Source organism: Pagrus pagrus, assembly GCF_965226575.1.
Source record: "Pagrus pagrus genome assembly, chromosome: 5".
In the NCBI taxonomy this organism is placed as follows: Eukaryota; Metazoa; Chordata; class Actinopteri; order Spariformes; family Sparidae; genus Pagrus; species Pagrus pagrus.
The window spans coordinates 2,430,393-2,455,343 of record NC_140189.1 but is presented as its reverse complement, the minus strand read 5'-3'; the positions used below and the strand labels follow the sequence as shown (position 1 = coordinate 2,455,343).

General features: G+C 41.5%; 1 protein-coding gene across 2 annotated transcripts in view; it reads left to right on the top strand.

Annotated features, from left to right (window-relative positions):
• The first annotated feature begins 3,023 nt into the window (after window positions 1-3,023).
• LOC311257018 (storkhead-box protein 2-like) overlaps window positions 3,024-24,951 on the top strand; it is a 142,413-nt gene continuing 120,485 nt past the window's right edge. Inside the window, exons 1-2 of one of the 2 annotated variants that reach the window (XM_084352459.1) lie at window positions 3,024-3,594; window positions 4,143-4,230. In XM_084352459.1, the coding sequence (XP_084208585.1) occupies window positions 4,182-4,230 (49 nt within the window). In that variant the 5' untranslated portion in view covers window positions 3,024-3,594; window positions 4,143-4,181. Of the gene's footprint in view, window positions 4,231-24,951 lie in introns of both variants that reach the window. The other variant, XM_084352458.1, reaches the window with a different exon arrangement.

The window sequence follows — 24,951 nt, the reverse complement described above, 5'->3', positions numbered from 1 at the left end:
CCAGATGGCAGCAGGGTGAACAGAGTGGCTGCGTTGAGGGTTGCCTTTTAGTATCCTTGGGCTCTGTGCAGGCATGTCAGTTCACCAATATCACATATGCTCTGTAGATGGATACCAATAATGTTTTGAGCCTTCTGGTCCTGGGCCAGTTTGTGAAGTTTCCAGTCAGGATGCTTTCTATTGCTCCTCTGTAAAAGTTTATCAGAATTTGGCACCGGAATTTAGCCTTCCTACGTTTCCTTCGCAAGTAGAACCTTTTCTGTGCTTTTTTAACCAGGGTGAAGTGTCATGACCAAGATAGGTTCTCCGTGATGGTAATTCCAAGGAACCTATAACTGTTCACCTGCTCGACCTCACCTTCACTGATGTACTATAGGGGTGTGTGTCTTTGCCTCCTTTTTTCTAAAATCCCAAATCAGCAATCAGCTACTTGATTTTGCTGATGTTGACCAGTAGATTGTTCTCTGTGCACCACTCTGCAAGATTGTTGATTTCCTTCCAGTATTAACTCTCATTGTTATTTATAGTGTGGCCAATGATGGTGGTGTCAACCGCATACATCACAATATAGATAACTTGATGTCTGGGAGTGCAGTCATGAGTGTACAGTGTGAACAGGAGGGGGCTGAGCACACAGCCCTGGGGGGCTCTGGTGTTGAGCAATAACGTAGAGGAGGTGTGACTGCCAATCCGTTCTGCCATGGGTCGTCTCATTAGGAAGTCCAATATCCAATTGCAGAGTGTGGTACTCAAGTTCAGAGTGGATAGTTTTCATATCAGCTTGATGGGTGAGATTGCATTGAATGCTGAGCTGAAATCAACAAAGACCATACTGATGGAGCTGCTCTTGTTCTCCAGGTGTGTAAAGACTAAGTGAAGGGCAGTGGACACGGCGTCCTTTGTGGATTGGTTGGTTCTTAAAGCATAGCCAGTTACTTAAAACGCTTCATCAGGATGGGCATGGGCATGGGACGTGTCCCCCCCAAAGTATATGATCCGCTTCTTGTTATTTCCAATTCATTTTCAATTTAGGAAAAACAAGGAAAACAAAACTATGTGACCACCCCTCTCCCGATTGTACACTTGGTTACACGGTAAGCAACTAGACACCTAAAAAGTTGGGTTACAGATTGTAGACTAAATTGGGGCTCTATCCAGCCAAGAGGCCTAAATGACGTCTTTTGCTTTCTGGGTAATTTCTCTCCATAGTTACCGGCTTCAGCAAAGTTTTTGTACCAGCTGCAGTGAAGTTTTTTAATGAACATTGTTGCTGACTGTCACTGTTAATTGATGTGATGATGTTATGATGTTGATGACTTGGACTGTGACCAATCTTAGTAGGCTACTGTGGAATGTTGCTGGCCATGAAAACGCTGAATACGTTAGGGTACAGTCATATTGATGTTGACACTATTTATTATTTATGTGCTCTCCCCTTAGTTTGTGCTGCCCCGATATGTGTAGGGGAGAGTGGGGTAATTTGTACCATGGGGCAAGTAGTGCCACCCCAGTTATCTAGAAAACCATAGAAGAAGTTGGTCATGTGACCACATATTTTTGAAGAGGCATCCATTTCGCTCATCCTGCAAAGAAGGGAGACACATGGCTTGAGAGGTAAGCACATTTAAGTTCAAAAAACAATTGTTTGCCCTCCGAAGTAAAATTTCTACGATGAAGGTTTTTTGATTGCTGTGTTTGAACAATTATAGACAACTTTGAAAACAGTTCACACATGTTTTAGTGCTTTAGTAAGCTACACCATGAGTCTAGTTAACATGATGCTAGCTCAAAACAGCTGGGGGATGCATTTTATTCAAAATGGTGGGCTTGGGGTGATTTGTGCCATAGGGCCTGGGTTAAGTTGTGCCAGTGGTACAACTTACCCCAACTTATGATTATTTACTATATATTACTTTATTGTATTTTATTGTTATTGTAAATTGTATTCTTACATTTGATCACTAAAACTATGTGACATTCTTAATTTTAGACCAAAATCCATCATGCCACGCAAATACAAACAGAAGACAGACAGGGTTAGACAGGGTAAACTATCTTTAAGTAAACCACCCACACCACAAAACTTGGAAGTTCATATTTCCCTGCAGCATTGACAAGTAGGATGTTAAGTTGTAGGCCTAGTAGGCTGGATCTGTGAAGATTAAGAGTCAATTAGGTGTTCATGTGATGGTATCGGCCTTGTTATAGAAAAGTGGCCTTTGATGTTGTTAAAACTTTAAATAAACGTTAAATAAGTAATTTTGTATTGAATTTGTCTTGCTTTTATATAGCATTATCGTTTGTGAGATTAAAATGATCTGTTTTACTTCAATTATCAATGGCACAATTTACCCCAGTGTATTCTCTCTAATGGCACAACTTACCCCGCACTGGGTGCAAGTTGTGCCACGAAACCACTTTTTTTCTAAAGCTATATTTCTCAAACAGTTTATTTAAGATCCAAAGTGATTGTTCCCAGGGATGCACAACATCCTAAACTATATGTACATATTTTAGTTGGAGGCATTACTGTAATCCCCTTGCTTTAAAGGCACTTCAAGTAAAAATTGGCACTACTTACCCCGCTCTCCCCTATGCCTTCTTTAATATTGTCCTACTTGTTGTTGTCTTATAATAATAATAATAATAATAATAAGTTTATTTGAAAACAGGCACAGTGCACATTAATAACATTGCTGTAAATGCGCCAGGATTAGCCAAAAGGCTATTTTTCATCTGTAGTCCCTAGACAGATGTTAAAGTCACCCTTAAAACAGAATAGAATGTGAAAAATAAGATTAAAATGTTAAAATTATTAAAATTATGTATGGTGACATTTTCGTATTATAACCTATTGTATTGTAGTTTTTATTTTCGCTCAAAAGATAGAGAAATGTCAATATTGAATTGAAGATGAAGATGATGAATGTACTTGGAAAGTAGGTATGATAGCATAGTTCTTGCGAAAAAGGTGATTTTCACTTAAGTGGAGTGGAAGAGGTGGTAGCGTTGTCCATGCTACAGTAGCTTATTCTGGGCATTGGAACAGCCCTGGGTTAATCAGGCTATGAGAAGAAGCAAGTTGACAGCACTTCGACACATGTAAAGAAAAAAATAGTATTTCAAGGGCTCTTAGTACGACTTGTTGATGGGTTGTAAATTTTAATTTGAAATTTGGCCGGAAGACAGTGTTCATTTTTGTAACACTCCCTTGACGCATCTTGGTAACGATGCCTGTCTTGACTGTACCTGGATGAGGCAGTACTGCATCCAGTTTTGTTCTCGCGCACCGGACCGGAGACTGCCAGGCACGAGACAGGATATTATTCACCGGCCGAGGAAGAGACCTTGCATCCTCGTTAATCGTGAAGGCTGAACTAAAGAAACAGACGTCCCACGAGATATAGTTGCTGCTTATTGCCAAGAAGGGGGGTGGGGGGGACTCACCGCCTCTGTTGCCTAGGTGAACACGCTAGCCTTCAGCTAACTAGCTCTGTATCTTGATAGGGAACGTAAGAAGGAGGTTTAAGTAGCACCGACAATCACGAATGACATCTGTCGTTTCTGGTGGATTGTGTTCGCCATGAATCTTAGGTAAATACTTTGTTCCGTTACCGGGTAATCTATTACGTCCGGAATAGAAGACGTAACGTTACTTTGAAGTTGTCAGAATGGGTTTCATGTACGGCTAGGGAGCTAAAGGGAGCTAGCCGGATAGCTTCATACAAAACAGTTTCAGGTTATGTGGATGCTTACGAGTGTAGCTTGTAGCTGGACACCGTGCTAGCTAACATGGACTGTTTGTTTCCCATGGAGCCTAATGGTATCTCAGATAGGTAAATACAATGATAATATTGCATTCACTAGACAGCTAGAAGGCCGACGCGATAATGGAGTCTTTCCTGCAGATAGCTCCCCATTCCCTGGCTATAGTGTTAACGAGGGTCGGGGCTGGGGAGGCGGTGGGGGTAGCAGGGGTATCGGAGAGCGACGAGCTGCCGAGACACCACACCGGCTATGAGATTTTTGCCGATTTCAAAGCAGAAAATACTAAGCAACATGTGTGGAACCAGCGGATTACCGAGGCTGTCTCCGAGACCTTCTTCCTGGGATGGATAGACGAGCATGTGCTTTTGATACAGGGGAAGGAGGACCATCTGGAGGTGCTGAGGGAGGGATGGATGCGGAGGTCCCTCAATCCACCACGGGGATTCACCATTAAATACCTGGGTAAGGCCTCCAACGTTACACACACCCCTGGTTGCTTAGGTTTAGGCTAATTAATTTTCGTGTGCTAGTGATTGTGTTTCTACTAATACAATACGAAACGACTTCCTCCATTCAGCAACTAGACATTGATGCTGCCCATCATCATCACCATTATCATCATAGTGTGTTGAACTATTGCTTTGTTGCATTCAGGCTTAATTTTAAAACGGAGTAGTCACAGAAATTGCGTGACATGTGCCACACTTAACAATTAAATAAGCAATTACATAATTGGAAAAGTAAATCATAATTGCCTGAAAGCCGTTGTGGTGGATCGAAAGAGTGTCTGGCAGTCTCTAATATTCTCGGTAATTTGTTTTCGTTGGTGCTTTCATTTGTGCCCCTTTGATGTCTTCACATGTTCTGAACTACACTACTTGTGGTCATTAAATTAACAGAAGTCAAAATTAATGTTCTCATACACGTCTCAATCACCCAGAGTAAACCTCTAACTAAATACGGACTTAAAAAGGCTTAAAATGACAAAAAATTGCCTTTTCTTTTCATAAAATATGGTTGTTGTAATGTAATTTAGTGCATTTAATAGAGGTCTATCGATAGTGGATTTTTAAAGGCCAAGATAATAACAATAGTTGGAAGAAGCTGATAGACGATTAATCGGCTGATATTAAAAATATATATAATTAAACTGCCAATTTTTATTTTGTTGGTGAAAGCTGGACAGGTACAACATCGTTATCTATATTTATATTTTAAATGTTTTTATTTCTTTTTTTAAATATAACACTGTCGAAATTGAACAATATTTGGTATTCATTTTATTAGAACTGTTGAACTGAACATTAGGGCCCTCTCTGTCTCCCCCTCTCCCTCCCCCTCTCTCTCCCCCTAGTCCCTCCCACCCTCTGGTGATAAGTTACAGTGAAATTCTGGCTTTGTAATGTTAGTAAAGTAGAGTAACTACTATGTGCAGGACACATTCTATAATTTGAGTTGAAAAGTTAGCAGTAGCTGTCTGTTTGATATCAAGACACAAGGAAACGTGTGATTTAGTGGATTACATCGTTGGAATCCGTTCTTTTATACAATGGACGATGCGCTGTTCTGTGGCTGAACTGGCCAGGATTACTTGTGTTGCATGTCCCGTTACATTGTTAAATGCCACTCTTACAAACCATTAATGTTCGTGCATATTCCCGGGGTAAGGAGGATCCTTAAAGGAATAGTTCACTCTAGAACAAAATTCAGTCATTATCGACCCACCCTCATGCTGATGAGAAATCCAGTGTAGTTTTTTATTCCTCAAAGTGCAGCCGGAGACCCGCGGGGGTACCGTCCTGCAGCAAAAATCCATATAACGGCGTCAGTGGTGCCCGAGACGAAAAGGTGCATAAAACTACACAACAACTTTGTAATATTCCTCCATACTGCTCGTCCACTGCAATCCAAGTGTCCTGAAGTGGCGACATCCAGAGTTTATTCGAAACAACGTCATTTAGTACATTTTTATAGCCTAAACAGTCACTATGCTATGTTTGCCTGGAGGCACGCTCCCGCGTGCACGCGAGTCTCCCTCACACCCGCTCGCACTACGGAAGTGGTTCGATAAAGATTGAAAATACAGAAGGAAAGAGTGGGCATCCTTGTCTGGTTCCCTGGTGAAGTGTGAAGCTCGGTGAGATGATCCTGTTTGTGATTACTGTGGCCCTAGGTTAAATGTACAGTGTTTTTATCCAGTGGATGAACGACTATCCAAAACCAAACTTATGGAGGTTGCTACATAAAAAGGTCCAGTTTATTTTGTTGAATGCTTCTTCTACGTCTAATGATATGAGTATGGTTTTGTTTTGTTTTTGTTGTGATATCTTGATTAAATCGAAGAGTCTGTGGATGTTGTGAAGCATGTCTGTTTTTGATGAAACCTGTCTGATCTGGGTGGATAAGTAGCCGGGTGACTGTCTCTATTCTTGTTGCTAATTTGATTGTAATAATTTTTAAATCAGTGTTGATTAATGAGAGGGGGTGATAACTAGGAGGGTGGGTTGGGTCTTTATTTGTTTTTAATAGTAGTACCATTATAGTGATGTTCAAAAGGAGAGAGCGGTGTCGGATATGAGGCTTACTGTCCAGTAGTCAGGGTTATTTTAGTTGAATGTTTCCACTTTTAAGTTTATTTCAGTTTGTTTAGAAGAGCTGTGGCCTGATGTTGCGGTCTGCAAGGCTGCTATTGGTCAATTTTTCCATCCGTTCCCCTCGCTCACTCTCCTGCTCCTGGTCACGTCTCGTCCCAACCCACTTCTGCATTTGAAACTACAAGCGGGCAAGAGGTTTGTTTTAGGGCTGCCACAAACGATTATTTTGATAGTCGACTAATCACCGACTATTTTTTCGATTAGTCGACTAATCGGATCATACATAAATTGAATGTATAACATACAGTTTATCGCACCAGCATGCAGCTGCTCTTATATAACAATCATTAGCTTTCAGCTTGAAGTGTTTAAGGTATATGCTAACTACTAGTGACATAGGCCTTAATAAACTCTCCCATGACATTCTAATGCACCTGTACATCAGAAACAATAGGAGTGATAGGTACAGTAGGATATGCAATAATTAACTACTGCATACATCTTGACAGCTCCACTTTACACTGTTGATTTGTATAATCCCAACAGACATGTCCAGTGATTTTCAGCTCTCTGTGTTTACATGTGTCTGTTCTGATGATACAAGTCAGCGGTCCTGAAATGTGTGTTTCTCTTCTATAAAACACATTCTACATCGCGGAGACAACGTCTCTCCACTGAGGGCTTCCTTCACCTTTGAAACGGGGCAGAGCTCTGTGGGAAACACCTGCCTGACACAGCAACGTAGGGAACCGTGCACGTCCGCGGCGCACAGCTCCACGGACATGCACGGGGGGGAAAACGGCGTCGCCGTCGCACCGAATGCACGCGGCTACGCGCCGCTTTGGGTTGTGAGCGCGCATGTTGCGCGTCTACATTGGAAGCTAATAGGTAGGCTATTATCAGTATAATCAGAGGCAACCATGAATGAGTTCGCCTCAGTTTCACGTGATTGTCACTGTCAGCCTGTTAATTTTACTGACCCGAGCTGAGACGCACCACCCAAAACAAAAAGTCTTCGGATCTGAACGATTCACACAAGTCTCCTAATTGGCCACGAAAAAAGCGAGTTGCGCTTTTGGGCGCGCTGTTTGCATCCCTGAATATAACAAAAGTGCATTTTGTGCTCAGTGCTCACAACTTTATTCAACTTTACTACACTCTGACTCTATATAATCCCAAACTGCACAAGGCTCTTGTTCTTAAGGCTAATGAATCAAATCGTCATCGCTAATGTTAGCGTTTACAGCTATCAATATGAGTAAGTAGTAAGTTAGCTCTCTGTTTACGCTAATGTTAGCAGCTAACTAGCCAGTTAGCTTAACGAGACGACTGTCCCTCTTCATCGTCGTTGTCAGCAACAACGTGCTTCCTTTTCAGGAGCTCGTGCATCGCACTTGTGCTGCCGTGAAAGGCAAGTTCTGTCTTGCAGATATTGCCTCGCACACTTTTTTCTTTTGTTTTCTTAAAATGCTCCCACACTTTTGAGCTCCGTTGCCGCCGGGTAGCCATGATACCAGAGAGCCCGTCTGGTATAACTTCAGGTGACACCACGGCTGACCCAGATTACCACTACTGCGCATGTGTGTCAAGGACAGAAAGGCAGACGCGGCAGTGGAAGGTGCCGCAGCAGAGAGAGAAAACAAAGTTTAAAAAAAACAACACGACGCGTCGGCGATTTTAATAGTCGACGTAATCGTGACTAGTCGACTAATCGTGGCAGCCCTATTGGCCCTGAGCAGGTAATCTTTCGTCTTTATTGTGGATGTTGAGACGCAGATAACTTTTATGCCGATGCTGGCTTATGACTGTAAAAGCTGCCATTAGTTTTTTTCTGTGTTATTAGGCGTTGAAACAATTTCTGTCTCTGCATTATTGTCAACACTTGTTTACTTGTTAGACGGAGACGTTAGCCTCTATGTCAGCATTGTAAGCTAAAATTGCTATCATGTTTACACCAAATCAGCCTATTTATTTGCTCGTGGCAGCTAAATGAAGCAGCAAGTAAATGCAAGTAAGATGAATGGATGAATGAAACCCCTCCGCTTTGCATTGGGGTTTCATTCATCCTGTCCGGATTCATTTCTCCATAACAACCTCTTGCCCGGTCACTACTCAACTGTTTTGCGTATCATAGACCATAGCTTTAAAGTGTTCGAATTTAGCAATGATGGGTCGGGGTCCTTTGCTTGATGTTCTTCTGAGGTGGTGACCTCTGGAAAGTGATGTTTTGGACAGTGTCGGGCGGTATTTTCAGCTGAGTTGACATGAAGTTTTTGATGAGGGATTCCGGGTTGTGGTGTTCATTCGGGGATGCTGGAGAATAAGGGTGTCACGATTTCGATTTTAAATCGAAATCGATCGAAATTAATTCACAATCTCGAACTTCGAATTAAAAAATAGAATCGACGATGCTGCCACGCCCCCATGTCACGTCCAGTCGGCTTGCCAAGGGGAAAAAAACACACACGTATTGAAGTGCTGTGAGTCAACCTCCTCTAACTTAGCTACTAGCTAAGCCAGTAGCTATTAGCTACAGCCAGTCAAACGATAGCATGGTGTTACACCATTCCTGTTCGGCTCCCGGACCGTGGTCGGGAAGCACAGGGGAGATGATTTCCTCCAGGGCCAAAGTTTATGTTTACCTTCTGGGTGAACCCCCTTTCACGTGTTAAGCTGGTCGGGAAATAATACTAGGGAGCTTTGCTGTATCTTGAGGAGCCGTCGCCTTTATTCACAGCCAAACCGCAGCATATATTGTACACTTTATTGCTGTTGCTACTACTGCTACTCCTTTCACTTCTCCTTCCTCTCCCATTCATTCACTGTCCACACGTACGCACGCTCCCTCACTCTCGCTCGCCCACTCACACCTTACGCACCTTGTGTTCAACTGTTCAGAAATAGTTTGTTAAGACACTAAAAAGGTATAGTTGGTAATCCTGTTCAGAAACACTTTTTGTTATACTGGGTGAAATGGTCTTTCCATCCTGAGAGTAGTCCATAATGTGTTCAGAAAAAGGAACGAAGTAAATCAGACCTCTGTGGCAGCTGCAGGCCTGTAAAAACTCTGACCAATCCCTCCCTCTTGGTCTGAGTTGAAAGAACCAATCAGATGCCTTCATGTCTCGTCCCTCCTCCCTGCACGCACTCATCACGTATCACCGTTGCCGGATATATTCAGCACACTCCATATGGAGTTAGCAGGAGATCCACACTCCAGGTCAGAAGGTGGCAGTAATGCACACCTAAAAGTTGTTTGCCAACAGCCATAAAACAACAGAAGAAGAAGAAGAAGAAGCAGAGTTAGCAAGAGAGAACAATGGCAGAGAAAATGCAGCCAAAAGTAGCACTTCCAGAAGTGATGCAGAGGTTGCTGTCTTTCTGTTGGACAGGTAATTATTTGTTTTGCTTCGGGGGGATTTGTTATTTTCATGAAATATGTAACGTTAGCCAACTTAGCTACTTTTGTAGCTTGTATTAGCCCAATGCTAACGGCTCTCCTCTGCCCTGCTGACGGGCTGTCTGATGCGCGTTCAAGTTTGTGGGGGCGGGGCTTTGGATGGAGCACTGACGGGAGGGGGAGAAGGGGATGGAGCTTCAAATCTTGCTAGCTCTCCAACATTACCAACTATACCTTTAATTGTTCAGAGAAGACTATAGACATGGCTGTTTTATTTTTTGTTTGGTTTGTTATAAAATTGAATGTCATCTTCTGTGAAGAAGACTACAGTTACAAAAGAGAAACTAGATGGCAGGTTATTTCAAGTTTCCAATTGACTGAAGATATAAGTTATTGTTAAATTATGTTGTTAATAAACGTTTTAAATTTGACAATGTAATGTGGTACCTTGCGAACAAAGGTCAGATACTATATTGCATAAAAGTCTAGTCAAATGGCATAGCAACCTGTGCTTTAAAAAAAATAAATGAAAAAATCGAGAATCGAATCGAACCGTGACCTTGGAATCGAAAATTGAATCGAATCGAGGATTTGGAGAATCATGACACCCCTACTGGAGAAGATGAGATTATTGCACATGGAACGAGTTTGTCTAGAATAGTTTCTTTCATCTGTTTGTTTTCTTTGGTGATGACGTGCATTTGTTCGTTGAGTGATTTCACAGAAGTTTGTAAGTCCTGATTGTTTTTTGCAGTGTAGCAATGTTTTAGTCAGCAAACTCCAGGCCATTGTGTATGTTTTTGATTTCTTTGTGTAGTGATACTCACAAGTCCAGTATTTTGTAGATGCTTGACAGTAGACTAACCTTGATTTCGGTGGTTTGTAGATCATCCGTATCTGTTGAAGAGTCTGTTGGGTAGGTCCAGGTCCATGTTGGTCTGCAAGTTGTAATAGTGATTGAGTCAAATCATCCACTGTAGAGACGTATGGATGTAATTTAACTTGAAAAGTTGTTTAAAGGAATAGTTCACTCTAAAACAAAATTCAGTCATTATCGACTCACCCACATGCTAATGAGAAGTCCGGTGTAGTTTCTTATTCCTCAAAGTGCAGCTGGAGACCCGCGGGGGCACTCTCCGGCAACAATAATCCATATAACGAGCGTAAGTGGCGCCCTAGAGGAAAATGTCCATAAAACTACACAAAAACTTTGTAATATTCCTCCATACTGCTCGTCCGCTGCAATCCAAGTGTCCTGAAGTGGCGACATCCAGAGTTTACTCGAAACAACGTCATTTAGTACATTTTTCTAGCCTAAACAGTCACTATGCTATATCTGCCTGGAGGCATGCTCCTTGTTCACGTGAGTCTCCCTCACAGCGTTTGCACTACAGAAGCCGCGCCGGACAAGATGAATGAGACTCGCGATAGATACACACCGGTATTTACTTCCTGCTTTGACATCCGAGCGACACACAAACACAAGAGGGATCTGCTGCACTGGTGATTTGAAACTTTGACTCTCACAGCTTTAGTTGGGGGAAAAGTGATTTGTGTACCTGCAAACGCGATTCGTATCTGTAGAGAATGGGGCGGGCTTTGTTCGGGGATCGGAGAACCCCAATTGGCCAGTTCTTCTTCTTTGAGTCATAATGGTGGTTGGCAAAGTTGCTTATATGCCATTGCCGCCACCTAATGGACTGGATCGTGGAGCCGACCGTGGCATCTTAACAGCAAAACATCCTGCCTAGCCATCAGCCAGAGCTGCTGTCGCGTCTTGAATAGGCCGCCTTGACTCAGCGGAGGAGTTGGCGTCTGATGTTTAAGCAGGACTCTACAGTGCAAGGATTTGTGCACTTGTAATGAAGATTTTGAGAAGGTGTAACTGTTGAGTTGTATTTGTGGGACACAAAAAAATTCTACAGGTGTGCAACTCCTTCTCTGTGACCTCAACTTTACCGATACACACATGTGACTCTTTTTATACAGATACAAATTCACTGTCACAACTGCTCAGGACTTTTGCACCAAGTATACCTTCATATATTTTACTGTACAATTTATATTGTAATCAATTTTTTTGTACCTTTTAACCTGTACCTTGTACCTTTTAACTAAATAACGAAAAACTGTGACTTGGAAAATTAACTTTTAAATTGACAAACATTATGTGTAGTTCATTGCACAATTGCAGCGAGAGCAAAAAAAAAATGTGTCTTTATCCATTCACTACCATACAAAGTTTTTCTGAAGTAACGTCCTATGGGGTCCACCAGAAGGGGATTGTATTTGGCACACTACAAGCTTATTGTGCATTTTTGCCCAGTCTGTACATAGCTATTTATGTTTAAAACAACACCTTTTTCAGACTGGTCATTTTGTAATTAAGAATCATTACACCTATATATTATTTGTGATGTATTTATTGACATCTTCACTGTAAGGTTTAAAGGCATGCTTTTTATGTGTTTGTTTTTACTAGAAGCACAAATGCATTATTATTATTAAATGAAAAAACAAGGTTATCTTAAGTGGGAACATGCTTTTAAATCCCATGTCTTGATGTAGCCTCTGTATTGGTTAAAAATTACATTATTTATGAAATAAACATCTGCAAAAAAATAAAAATGCAAAAGCGTTAATTTTAAAGTGAAAAATTCTGATGTGCGGCTAAGGCACAGCCTTCATTTAACTCATATGAAAGCCATGTCTGCAAGAAATTATGGTTATATAGTAGGGTTGGGTGATGTGTAAACATTTTCTAATCAATCAGCGATTAAATTGCTGGCATTTCTTAATGTCGGTCAGTTCTTCAAAATTTTGCCCATTCCTTTTTTTGGCAATTACAGATTTGTCATTTATTGAATGACATATTCAAGGAGGCACACCATTAATTAAGCAAAATAAAATGTCAAAAATAGACCAAAATATCGGCTCCAGCAACCAACCCATCATATATATAAACAACCCATCACATATTTGTCCCAATTGGCCAACCCTATTATATAGCCTACAACTAGTTTACAAAAATACATTTTGCAGAAAATGGAATGCAGACTGAATTACATTTTCTGTTAACGTACAGTCGTGGTCAAAAGTGTACATGCATTTGTAAAGTACATGTGAATCATGGCAGTCTTGAGTTCCAATGATTTCTACAGCTCTCATTTTTCTGTGATGGAATGAGTGGAACACATACTACTTTGTCACAAAAAACATTTGTGAAGTTTGGTTCAATAATGCATTTATTATAGGTCTTAGTTTAATATTTAGTTAAAGGCCATTTTCATCTCAATTAGTTGCTTCTGAAAGCCATCCACAAGCTTCTGTTAGTCTTGAATTTTCTTTTACTCCTCGGAATCTGAAGTATAACCAAATTTGCAGTCCACCGATCTAAATTTTCTCAATATGCAGTAGGCCTTTAAAGCAACACTAGGTAGCTTTTCGACCTTAAAATAATATTTCTAAACCCAGTTAAGTGGTAGAATAACGGTTAATAGGATGAACGGTGACGCCTCTGCAGGCTGAGGGGGGTCGCGCAGGCAGAAACCGCACTGTGTAACTTCCCAGAGCGGGTAGGGACATACCTGACGTAAAGAAGTCTAGTGCTACCTGCTTTATGGCACGTTTATTCGTCGGTGGATTTAGCAAGCAGCTACTTGGATTTTTTGTAAACCAACGCCATGGCCAAGCCAGCTAAAAAAACCAAGAAGGTATTGTCTGAGAAGGCGGAGAAAAGAAAAAGACAAAGTGATTATAACATGAGCCGGACATGGATAAATATTGGACCAGCTTACGCTTGGTGGTGCGAGCTGAAAGAACTGATGGCGACCTAGCCTAGATGCTACTGGATTTGTAAGTCATATATTACATATATACATATGTATTATCTTACCGACTTTTACTTTGAGTTGATTTGTTGTTATGTGGTGTTCATTGGGGCTCTATTTGTCCACAGTTTATAACCGTAATAAAGCCGGGAGATAAGCTAATGCTGTCTGTTTCGATAGCTTGCTCGTTTTCATGTAGTGACTGTAAACAATGACTGACTTACTAAAACACTATGAACGTCTTGTCTTGTAAAGTTGCAGATTTCTTAGTTGAGGTAACGTCAGGCTATTGTTGTTATCGGTAACGTTAGCATGCGACTTAGCTACTGTTGCCGTCCGGGTTGGTTGTAGTTATTGCACCAAACACGTCAGCTTGCACGTTTTCATGTAGTGACTGTAGACGATGACTAACTTACTAAAACACTGTGAACGTCTTGTCTTGAAAAGTTGCGGATTCCTTAGTTCATGCAGATAATCAACGTAATTGTTGAACAGTGTGATCGGGATCGGGAGGTAACGTTAGCATGCTACTTACTGTTGTCATACCGAGTTGGTTGTAGTTATTACACCGAACACAACGTCAACTTGCGATTGTACTTAGTAACTCCCGAAAACATAGTCATATTTTCAGACGTTACTAAACACATTCAAGCCCAAGTGTTGTGTTTTGGAAGTAACTTAGTTGGTGCAATCACTACAACCAACTCGGTATGAGAATAATTCTAGCATGCTGATGTGCTGTGCAGCCTATATGCTAACAAACTACCAGCTGCTATCTCTGAATCTAGCTTGTTGTTGGCACTCGGTTGAGGTTTTTTCAGACGATTTCGTGATTCGCCGGCTCTGTCAACAAATTCACGTGTATTCATTTTCCCCAGGGATGCTCGTACAGGGACAGTATGTACGACTCTAGTAACAGATAATTGCGCTTCTCAACCAGCCGGGGGTAGTAATGAGTCCAAACTATATATTGGACCAGCTTACGCTTGGTGGTGCGAGCTGAAAGAACTGATGGCGACCCAGCCTAGATGCTACTGGATTTGTAAGTCATATATTACATATATGTATTATCTTACCGACTTTTACTTTGAGTTGATTTGTTGTTATGTGGTGTTCATTGGGGCTCTATTTGTCCACAGTTTATAACCGTAATAAAGCCGGGAGATAAGCTAATGCTGTCCGTTTCGATAGCTTGCTCGTTTTCATGTAGTGACTGTAAACAATGACTGACTTACTAAAACACTATGAACGTCTTGTCTTGTAAAGTTGCTGATTTCTTAGTTCATGCTGATAATCAACATAATAGTTGAACAGTGTGGTCGGGAGGTAACGTCAGGCTATTGTTGTTATCAGTAACGTTAGCATGCGACTTAGCTACTGTTGCCGTCCGAGTTGGTTGTAGTTATTGCACCAAACACAACGTCAGCTTGCAGGTTTTCATGTAGTGACTGTAGACGATGACTAACTTACTAAAACACTGTGAACGTCTTGTCTTGAAAAGTTGCGGATTCCTTATAATTAGTTCATGCAGATAATCAACGTAATTGTTGAACAGTGTGATCGGGATCGGGAGGTAACGTTAGCATGCTACTTACTGTTGTCATACCGAGTTGGTTGTAGTTATTACACCGAACACAACGTCAACTTGCGATTGTACTTAGTAACTCCCGAAAACGTAGTTATATTTTCAGACGTTACTAAACACATTCAAGCCCAAGTGTTGTGTTTTGGAAGTAACTTAGTCGGTGCAATCACTACAACCAAGTCGGTATGAGAATAATTCTAGCATGCTAATGTGCTGTGCAGCCTATATGCTAACAAACTACCAGCTGCTATCTCTGAATCTAGCTTGTTGTTGGCACTCGGTTGAGGTTTTTTCAGACGATTTCGTGATTCGCCGGCTCTGTCAACAAATTCACGTGTATTCATTTTCCCCAGGGATGCTCGTACAGGGACAGTATGTACAGTGGGTACTAGTTTCATTTGGATGATTTCACGCGAGAGTCACACGGATTTTTTGTGGAGGAGTAATTGTGTTTTCACCAGAAGCTGCAATGTGCCCAAACAACCGCCAGGTGGCATCTGTGAGCAGCAGGACGCCTCCATAAGACAGCAGCACGGAGCAGTGAACACAAATGGGGAATGCAATATAATAATAATACAGCATGGGCGAGCGGTCATAATAAGCTATAAATGCAGTGCATGCCCAAGCCCTTCAATAAAAAATAATTGAAAATATTAATCTGGCAGTGTGCTCAATTATACGCACTGTGACACCGAGTAGTACAGTTACTGCTAGAGGCTATGTTTACTGTATATGAGCACTTTGAATGGCAAAAAAGCTGTCAGTGAAGCAGCTTATCTGCCAACGCGCATGCGCAAATCTGACTTGTTTGAATTGTTCAGTGGGAAACTGTCAGTGGTTCATTTCATCGTGTAGCCTGGTCAAAATGAGTGAAACTCATACGGCCCGACCCCCCCTCCCGTCAAACGATCCGGTCTGACAGTGACATATTGCCTGTTCATTCATGAAAACCATCTCGAAACACTTTGTCAAACAAGGTGGGGAATGAGAAATCTGCGGCGCTACTAGCCTAGTTCGCTCATTTTAAAAACACACCGGCAGCAGCGCCTACTGATCTGAGACATAAAAAAACATATAATATTTTTTTATTAATAAATAAATACCCCCCTTACGGGCGCGCATGGTATTGACACGTCAGCATGACCACAGTAAAGGGTCACCGCTCGCCACTGTAATACAGTAGGCTATAGTTTTTCAATGAGACAAATGTAACAACTGCAGCTACAGTATACGTCTCACTCTCTTTTTTCGGTCCTCAGTCTCGTCAGCTCCAAACACACCCGTCTTTGTTTTTAAAATGAGCGAACTACTGTCCGCAGATTTCGCATTCCCCACCTTGTTTGATTGAGAGTGTTGCTGGATGATTTCTCATGAATGAACGGGCTGTGTCATTTTCGGGCTGGGCGATAAAACATAGGATATCCTGAAATAACTTTTCCTCGATAGAAATAGGCAACAAGACGCGGCCGATACAAAGTTGATAGGTTTCATTCATCCATGTTTTGACAAACAACACAAACAGCCAGTGATAATGAGACCGGTGACACCGTCAGCCAGCCGGCCTGTACTGCGAAGGAGTCCAGCTCAAAACCTCAAGCCCCGGTCCGAGTTAACACGGAACTACGAAGCTGGTTATCAACTCAGCCTCATGCTCTGTGCGAGTTCACATCAAAGGAGGCGTGTGTGTGTTTTATTGAAAGCGAGGCTGGGTGTGTGTATGAAAATCGCCATGGACCGCGGAACGCATCTGGACAAGGGGGGGGGGGGGGGGGGGGGGCATAATTTCAAGTCAAGCGGGGAGGGGGGGATCCTTGTACCTGGGTTACTGTTACCAAGGATACGGAAATAAAAGTAGCGAAGCTCCGGGCAGAGTTGCGGTGATTGTATCCACTTTATGATAGGCTACATTATGAAAACACATGAGTCTATCACAACAAGGGATTTTCCAGATCAAATCCGTTGGATTATCACGCTGATTATCCATACGAGAGGTAGACTGCCGGTTCTCATGGCCCGGACTTCTGCCAATAGTTTTTTTTTTTTTTGGAGGGTGTGTGTGCCGAGCGGACCCGTTTACAGACACAATGTAACACATTAGCGACACATTAGCATCCTCCATTTATCTCTGACCAATGGGTGTGTTTGTGGATACTTCACTCAAGTACATTGTCAGACAAAAGTCCTGCCCCCCACAGTACTTCACACAGCTGTTTGCTTTGAACAGAAAAACCGGTTCCTACAGTAGCTCTCCTCACACTTTTCAGTTCATAAGTGAAGAAATTTCGTTGTGTTTCATGTAATAAATTTCACATGTAAGGGGAGCTGAACATACAGCCTCCATTCAGAACTCCAAGACACATGTGCCAGATGCACAGAGGCATGCGTAAAACACAGATTGAGACCACTTCATGATTTTTAGTTTTTTTTTTTAGTTCATTTTCGTTTCTTTTGGATTTTTGTGCGTATTACTGAGCCGTTTTGGTCCATGTTTGTAAGCCTTTTTTCCCCTGGATTATATTTTCTAAAGTTGCAACAAAATAGTAATATAATATATATTGTTTTCGTTTCATTGCGTTAAGTAAAAATCAATCAATCCATTTTCTTTGAAACTATGAGATTGTAGAGCACCTAAAAACCAAAGCACTGTAGCGATTTTCATACACCAGAGGCGATTGCTCTAAGACTGCAAGGGAAGCTCAGCTTCCCCTAAAATGTCACCCAAAAAAAAAAAAGTGGTGAAATATGTACTGCTGTGTGTACATTTCATTGACTAAATACGCGCTAGAAAGCCTTCATCTTTTGTTCAGAATCAGCTACTTATCACAGGTAACCGGCGCAACTTCCTTCTCATTCATCCCCGCAGAGCCACAGCGCTTTACACAGTCGGACGCTCAGCTTCTACTGACTTCAATGGGGAAGCGTAGAGCGATTAAAGTAGTATCAACAAAGTCACTGTTAACAAAATCAACATCTAATCTGTCCCTTCAAATTGTGTGTTTGGAGCAGCTGCAGACAGATGTGCATTAATGCTCCGCTCGTGAGTCCAGCCGCATCGGGTCCAGGCTGCTGGCACGAACGAAGCAGCTTAGAAACTGTTTAAACGAGCGATCGTGGGCTATAAGTGGATTGTTACATTCACGAGAACTTGCAGAAAATAGATATGAGACAATTTGCTCAAACTTGGAGCCAGACCCGGCCAGGTTACAGGAGAGATCAAAAATATGGAGGGGGCCAGGACCCCCATGAGAACCACTGATCCTGTTGAACGTAACCACTGTGAAACAATAAAAAACAACAACATTGATCTGATTCACCGGCGTAGCGGTCCCTCTCTCCATTCACTCTCTAGCTCTCTCGACCACAGCTGCAAATGAAGTAGCCTATGGCCTATGAACAGCGCCACTCTCCATTGCAGCTACGTTGTGGTCAAACGTGGAATTTTCCCAAAATCTTTTGAGCTGCATTTCAGTACGATGCTTCCACCTAGTGGCTACAATGTGACCTACAATTTCACGCAACGCGTGAATCACGCTTTCCGCGAGGGAAACCTCCATTTGAAACTAGTACCCACTGTACGACTATAGTAACAGATAATTGCGCTTCTCAACCAGCCGGGGGTAGAAATGAGTCCAAACTACCTAGTGTTGCTTTAACATTACAATATTTTATGGATGCAAGCCAAGACAATCAGTCTATAGCCTACATGACGACACACACGCACACACTTAAAAAAAATGTATAATCCGATATGCTATAGTATTCGTAAAGCAACACTGACATAGGAGGTTGCATTGGCTGAAGTTGTTTAGATGCACGTTGTTTTATAACAAGGAGAGGCAAAGCTGTGCATTAGCTACAGTGCAGACACGACAATAACTGGCACCAATCTGGCGCACTTACAAGAGCAATCAACTGAATAAATGCCAGGTATAGCCTATCGGTGACTGGCACGCAATCAGTGCACTTGCAAATGAGAGCCTGCAGTATGACCGATCGTGTGACATTATTTAACCATCCATCTACAGCAAATACATTCCATGATTTTTTCTCACATTGATTACTGTATCACCACCTGGTCCTATACTAGTGCATCCACCATCAGACTTATTGAAGCTTGTTATAAAAAAGCCCTGAAGGTCCTGGACAAAAAACCCCTCTCCTATCCTCATTGCAATATCCTAGACAAATATAATTTTCTAAGCTTTATCAGTCACAGGAACTTCAAATCTGCCTGTCTCATCTACAAAGTCCTGCATGGCCTGGCACCTCCTCCACTAAACACCTTTATCACACAAAAGTCTATCCGTGGCTCTACCTCTCATATGACCAGAGCCACTGATAGAGGCGACTGTGAACTCTCTTTCAGACGGACATCTTTTGCCCAAAATGTCTTGTCTGTTAAAGGATGTGTGATATGGAATAGTATCCCACCCTCAATGAGGGAATGCCCAAGCCTGGTAACCTTCAAATCCTCGTTGAAATCATGGTTAAGGGAAAACCAGACCTGTGAGCATCAGTAATGTGAGTTATAAATTCTACCCCGTCTTACTTATCCATATACTCACTCTCATATACCCCAATAAGAGTCATGACCCGGTCTCTGCATTGCTGCAACCCTCCAGTCCACCTCCACATCACCCACAGTCCCACATTTTGTACTGAGCTGTCCAGCTGTTTGTTGTTGCTGTTCGCTTGTTTGTTTGTTTCTCATTTCTGTTTGTTTGATTACTGTGTGGCGATGCTGTCTCTTTTGTTTGTTTTTAAATGTACTTGGGGACAACGGATGGAAACTAGCCTTTGGCTACATTCCGGCTTGCTTACATTATATTCCTAGTGAATAAATGTTCATTAGCATGCATTGTCCCTCCCAAATAAAAAAAGAAAATATGATCAGACAGATACATCATTGAACACATACACAAAGCATATTCGCCTAACCGTACAAACAGGCCATCTCTCAAATTGAAAAAAGCACTACGGCGGATGCTGACAGACAGCCTACAACAAGCCAAACATCACCATGGCGGGTGCTCTCTCTAAGACCACAATCAAGGGTTTCCTCCAGGATTTTTTTAAACCGTGGGGGAGGTCTGCCCGGGTGGAAGAGGGGGGATGACGACAACATGAATTTTGAAATGTGAAATTATGACTATTTCAAACTGAATGTTTTTCTAAATACATTATTTACTATAGGGTTTCCGGTACATGAATTGAAAATAATAATTGAAAATAGGATCTTGCAGTATCACTAGGCCAAAACAACAAACACAACAACAACAGATTAAAGATATTGGGTCCCAGCCGGATTCCCTGTGTTTTGTTTTTTTCCTCCCTCTCTCTCCTTCGCTGCTGCTCTCTGCTGCCTCACCATGCTCACCCTCCTTCTCTGCCTCATTTTCTTTTCAGAGTCCATTGCAGTTTATTTCACACATTGTAATTAATGCAAACCTCAACCTTTTTTTTTTTGAAAAAATAAAAGTGAACTGCCATGAACTACAGATTGTAATAAGTGTAACAGTTTTCATGCACCTTAACTGTGTAATTATGTTCAGTGTAACAGGTTTCTTTTCCTTTAATCCTCACATCTTTTCAGTGACTGATGTGGGCCTGCTTCATGGTGCAGATCTTGTCAAATCTGGGTTGCAATTTTGAGATTGCCACTCTGAGTTTATTCTCAATGTCCAGCTTTGATCTGTATTTGGTTTTGATGGAGGCCACAGCAGAAAACCCTATCTCGCATAGGTAGGATGTGGCAAAAGGAAGGAGTATGGCCAGGGGTCTCTTGCCAGGAAGTGGGTACTCTTTCTCCACTCCAATCCAAAATGCAGCCAGTGTCTTTGACTGAAACTGCAGCCTCATTGTTGAGTCAGAGGTGACATCAATGAACTGTTCCTCCTCTGATGTGCTTAAGTCGGCAGGTGGTGATGCACTGAAGGGATCACGGATCCAATCATATGTTTTTGGATCCTGCATCAGAAAATATCTCTGGAAATGTTTCTGAAGGGCAGAGATGTGTGCTTCCATGCATGGGATCACTGTGTTCTGCAGCTTGTTGTCTTCAATGAATGACTTCAGGTTCTCAAATGAGTCCACACGTCCAACTTTCACTCGCTGCAGCCACATCTCAAGTTTTATGATGAATGATGTGATTTTATCTGCCAGATGTGGGAGGTGTGTATTTGTGCCCTGCAACTGTAAATTCACTTCGTTGAGTTTCAGAAACATGTCACTGAGGTATGCAAGTTTCATGAGGAAATTGTTACAGTAAAAATTGTGGGCAAGATCGCTGCCCTCTTCCTTCAAAAAGATGCGGATTTCATCTCGCAGTTCAAAGACCCTGGACAGCACTTTCTCACATGACAGCCATCGGGACTCGCTATGAAACAGAACAGCTGTGTGGTCGGAGCCCATTTCCTCACACAATGCCGAAAAAATCCGGGCTTTGACAGGTCTTGTTTTTATGTAGTTCACTGTGGCAATGACGTGGGTCATTACATCATTCAGCTCGGGACTCAGCTGTTTAGATGCCAGTGCTTCGCGGTGTATCATGCAGTGCGTCCACTGCACATTGGGGGAGACGCGCTTGATGAGCGCTTGCAGCCCTCCCCCTTTCCCAGCAATAGCCTGCGCCCCGTCTGTGCAGATCCCCACACAGTCCTCCCACTTCAGATTGGCCTCTTTCAAGTAAGTGTCAATGATTTTAAAGAGTTCTTCTGCTGTGGCTCTGCCAGGAATTTGTTTGCAGAAAAGCAATTCCTCCCTCATGTCATCTCCATCTATGAATCTGACATAAGTTATCAATAAACAGTCTTTGTTACTGTCAGTGGCTTCATCCATCTGCAGGGAAAAGCGGCCGTCTCGCACCTTATCATTAAGCTGCTCCTCGATGCCCTTTGACATGTCATAAATGCGCCTGCCGATGGTGTTGTTGGACAGAGGAATAGCCCTTAGTTTGCTGGCTGCAGAGTCATCAAGCATAATTGAAACCATGTCCATAGCACAGGGAAGTATTAATTCCTCGGCTATTGTGTGTGGCTTTTTACACTGTGCCACTCGGTAGGCAACTTTATATGAGGCGAGCTGAACATTTGCCGGCACGGATGCAGTAGTAGTAGTAAAGAGAGACTGTTGAGCACGGCAGTTCACATGGCTAATTTGCAGACGTGCACAGGACCGGCAGGCTCCGCTTGGCAAAAAATAGAACATATTTGTGAATAATGTTTTGAATTCAGAATGCTGGACATGGTGAGCTTAAACACATTTTAGTGACCATTAGTGACAATAAAATATTTTATTTTTTATTTATTTAGACAAAATTTGAGACCCCCTTCAGCAAAACAGCCCCACAGCAAAATACTACAACTACCATGCTTGACAGTAGGTATTGTGGTCTTGGGGTTAAAGGCCTCATCGCCTCCAAATACATAGCTGGTCATTGTGGCAAAACAACTTAATTATTATTTCCTCTGACCACAGAGTTTTTCTCCAGAAGGTTTTTTATTTGTCCATGTGATCAGCAGCAAAGTTCCATCAAGCTTTAAGGTGGCATGTCTGGAGCAAGGGCTTCTTTCTTGCACGGCAGCCTCTCAGCCCACGGTGATGCAAAACACGTGTGACTGTGGACACTACTACAAGTAGTAGTAGTAGTAGACGTCGTAGTAGTAGTAGAAGTCGTAGTACAAGTAGTAGTTGTAGTAGAAGTCGTAGAACAAGTAGTAGTCTTAGTAGTAGTACATGTAGTAGTCGTAGAACAAGTAGTAGTCGTTAAAGCAGCAGCAGTAGTAGTACAAGTAGTAGTCATTGTAGTAATAGTAGTAGTACAAGTAGTAGTTGTAGTAGTAGTAGTAGTAGTACAAGTCATAGTTGTAGTAGTAGTACAAGTAGTTGTAGTAGTAGTGGTAGTAGTACAAGTAGTAGTAGTAGTAGTAGTAGTAGTAGTAGTAGTACAAGTAGTAGTAGTAGTAGTACAAGTAGAAGTCGTAGTAGTACAAGTAGTAGTCGTAGTAGCACTAATTGTAGTAGTCGTAGTAGTACTAGTATTAATCGTAGTAAAACAAAAAAAAAAAAAGAATCCGGAAAAAACTCCACTTAAAAAAAAGGCAGACAAGTGCTGCTATTATTACTGCTATTGGTTATATTTAACATCATGAGTGAGCAGACAAGCAGCCGATCGCAGTCATGTCAAAAATGAGGAAGTTACAGCGATTTAGAAAACAGAGACTGTCTGCTTTGACCAGAAATGTTGGTTCAAAATTAACACTGGACTTTATGGCAGAGTTGGTGGGTTTCTTGTCATTTGAAAGGTTCTACATGCCAAAAGTATAAGTCTGTTTGCTTCCATAATGACATGGCTGCATCCACCACAAAATCTCCAGCATTTTTTATGTATAAATTATATTTGTGGAGTGAAAATGTGGGATTTTAATCAACATGTAGAGAAACGTTTTTTCCTGCTCCTCTCCACTCTGGCGATGATGTCACCCACTATAGCTCATGCAGTATGCACCCATTTTAAAATCTGAAGAGAAATTCAAAAACCATCAAACTAAACCTGTGATAATTCAAAAACTATAAAAGACTTTAAAAAGCTGAATACAAGAAAAAATGTTTAAAGTCTTGTAACTGGTTCAAAGTTTGAATGGTGTCTGTAGCTCAAGCTATCAAGAAGCAGACGAGTTTCATAGTAGCATGGGTTTGAAGAGGATTTGACAATTTCTCCATTTACTTCCATTGTAAGTTTTTTGTGTTAGCTGAAGCTTTTTTTGCGTTAGCTGAATATGTATAAAGTATAAAAGTTAGAAAAGTGAAACGCCATAAGAATTTCCCCATAAGAATGAATGGGAAAATGTTTGCAGAAAAAACTGAGTATTTCAAAAAGTATAATAGCTAGAAATACCAAAAGTAAGAGTCATCATCTCCTTGATGAGCTGAACATTTTGACAGTTGAAGGGTTTATGTAGCTTTATGTAGCAGCTTTGCTGTCCGCAATTCCACAGTTCAGAAGAAGAGGCCATACTGCAAAGCAAATTTGATTGAAAAAACGTTCTATTCCAAAATTGATCATTCAAGTTGTTGTATGTATATTTTTGACACAGCATATCTGTTCACATTTTCAGAAGATATATAATAAATTCATTACTGAACCAAACTTCATGAATGTTTTTTGTGACAAAGTAGTATGTGTTTCACTCATTCCATCACAGAAAAATGAGAGTTGTAACTTGGTGGAACTCAAGACTGCCAGGATACATGTTCTTTACAAGTGTATGTAAACTTTTGACAACGACCGTAATGAGGAAATGCTCTTTATGTACCTGACCTGATCTAATGTACTGGTATAATATAAATGTACTCAAAGAAATATCGCTGAACATAATTTGTAGGAGACAGCATAAATCAAAAATAAGCATATTACTTAAAGAGCACTGCCTGTTTTGTGCTTGCAATGTGTCTTAGAAATGGTCTGCTGTAAAAAGCAGCATTTAAATAAAATTCATTCATTCATTCCATGGCTTGAGACTATCTTTTTCTACTAGTAGCACTGGTGCTCCTTGCTGAAAATTTTAGGAGCGCCAGCACAGAATTTAGGAACACCACTTTACATTCGTAGTTTTTACCATCTTAACCATATTACTTATAAATCTTTTGGTAATAAGTAGACAATTTACAGAAATAATAATGTTCTGTTTTATTTGAAAGGAAAAAGTCAAAGAGTGACATAGTGCTTTAAAAGAAAGTAATTTTCCTTGACTTTAGAAGAAAATTATTTATTAT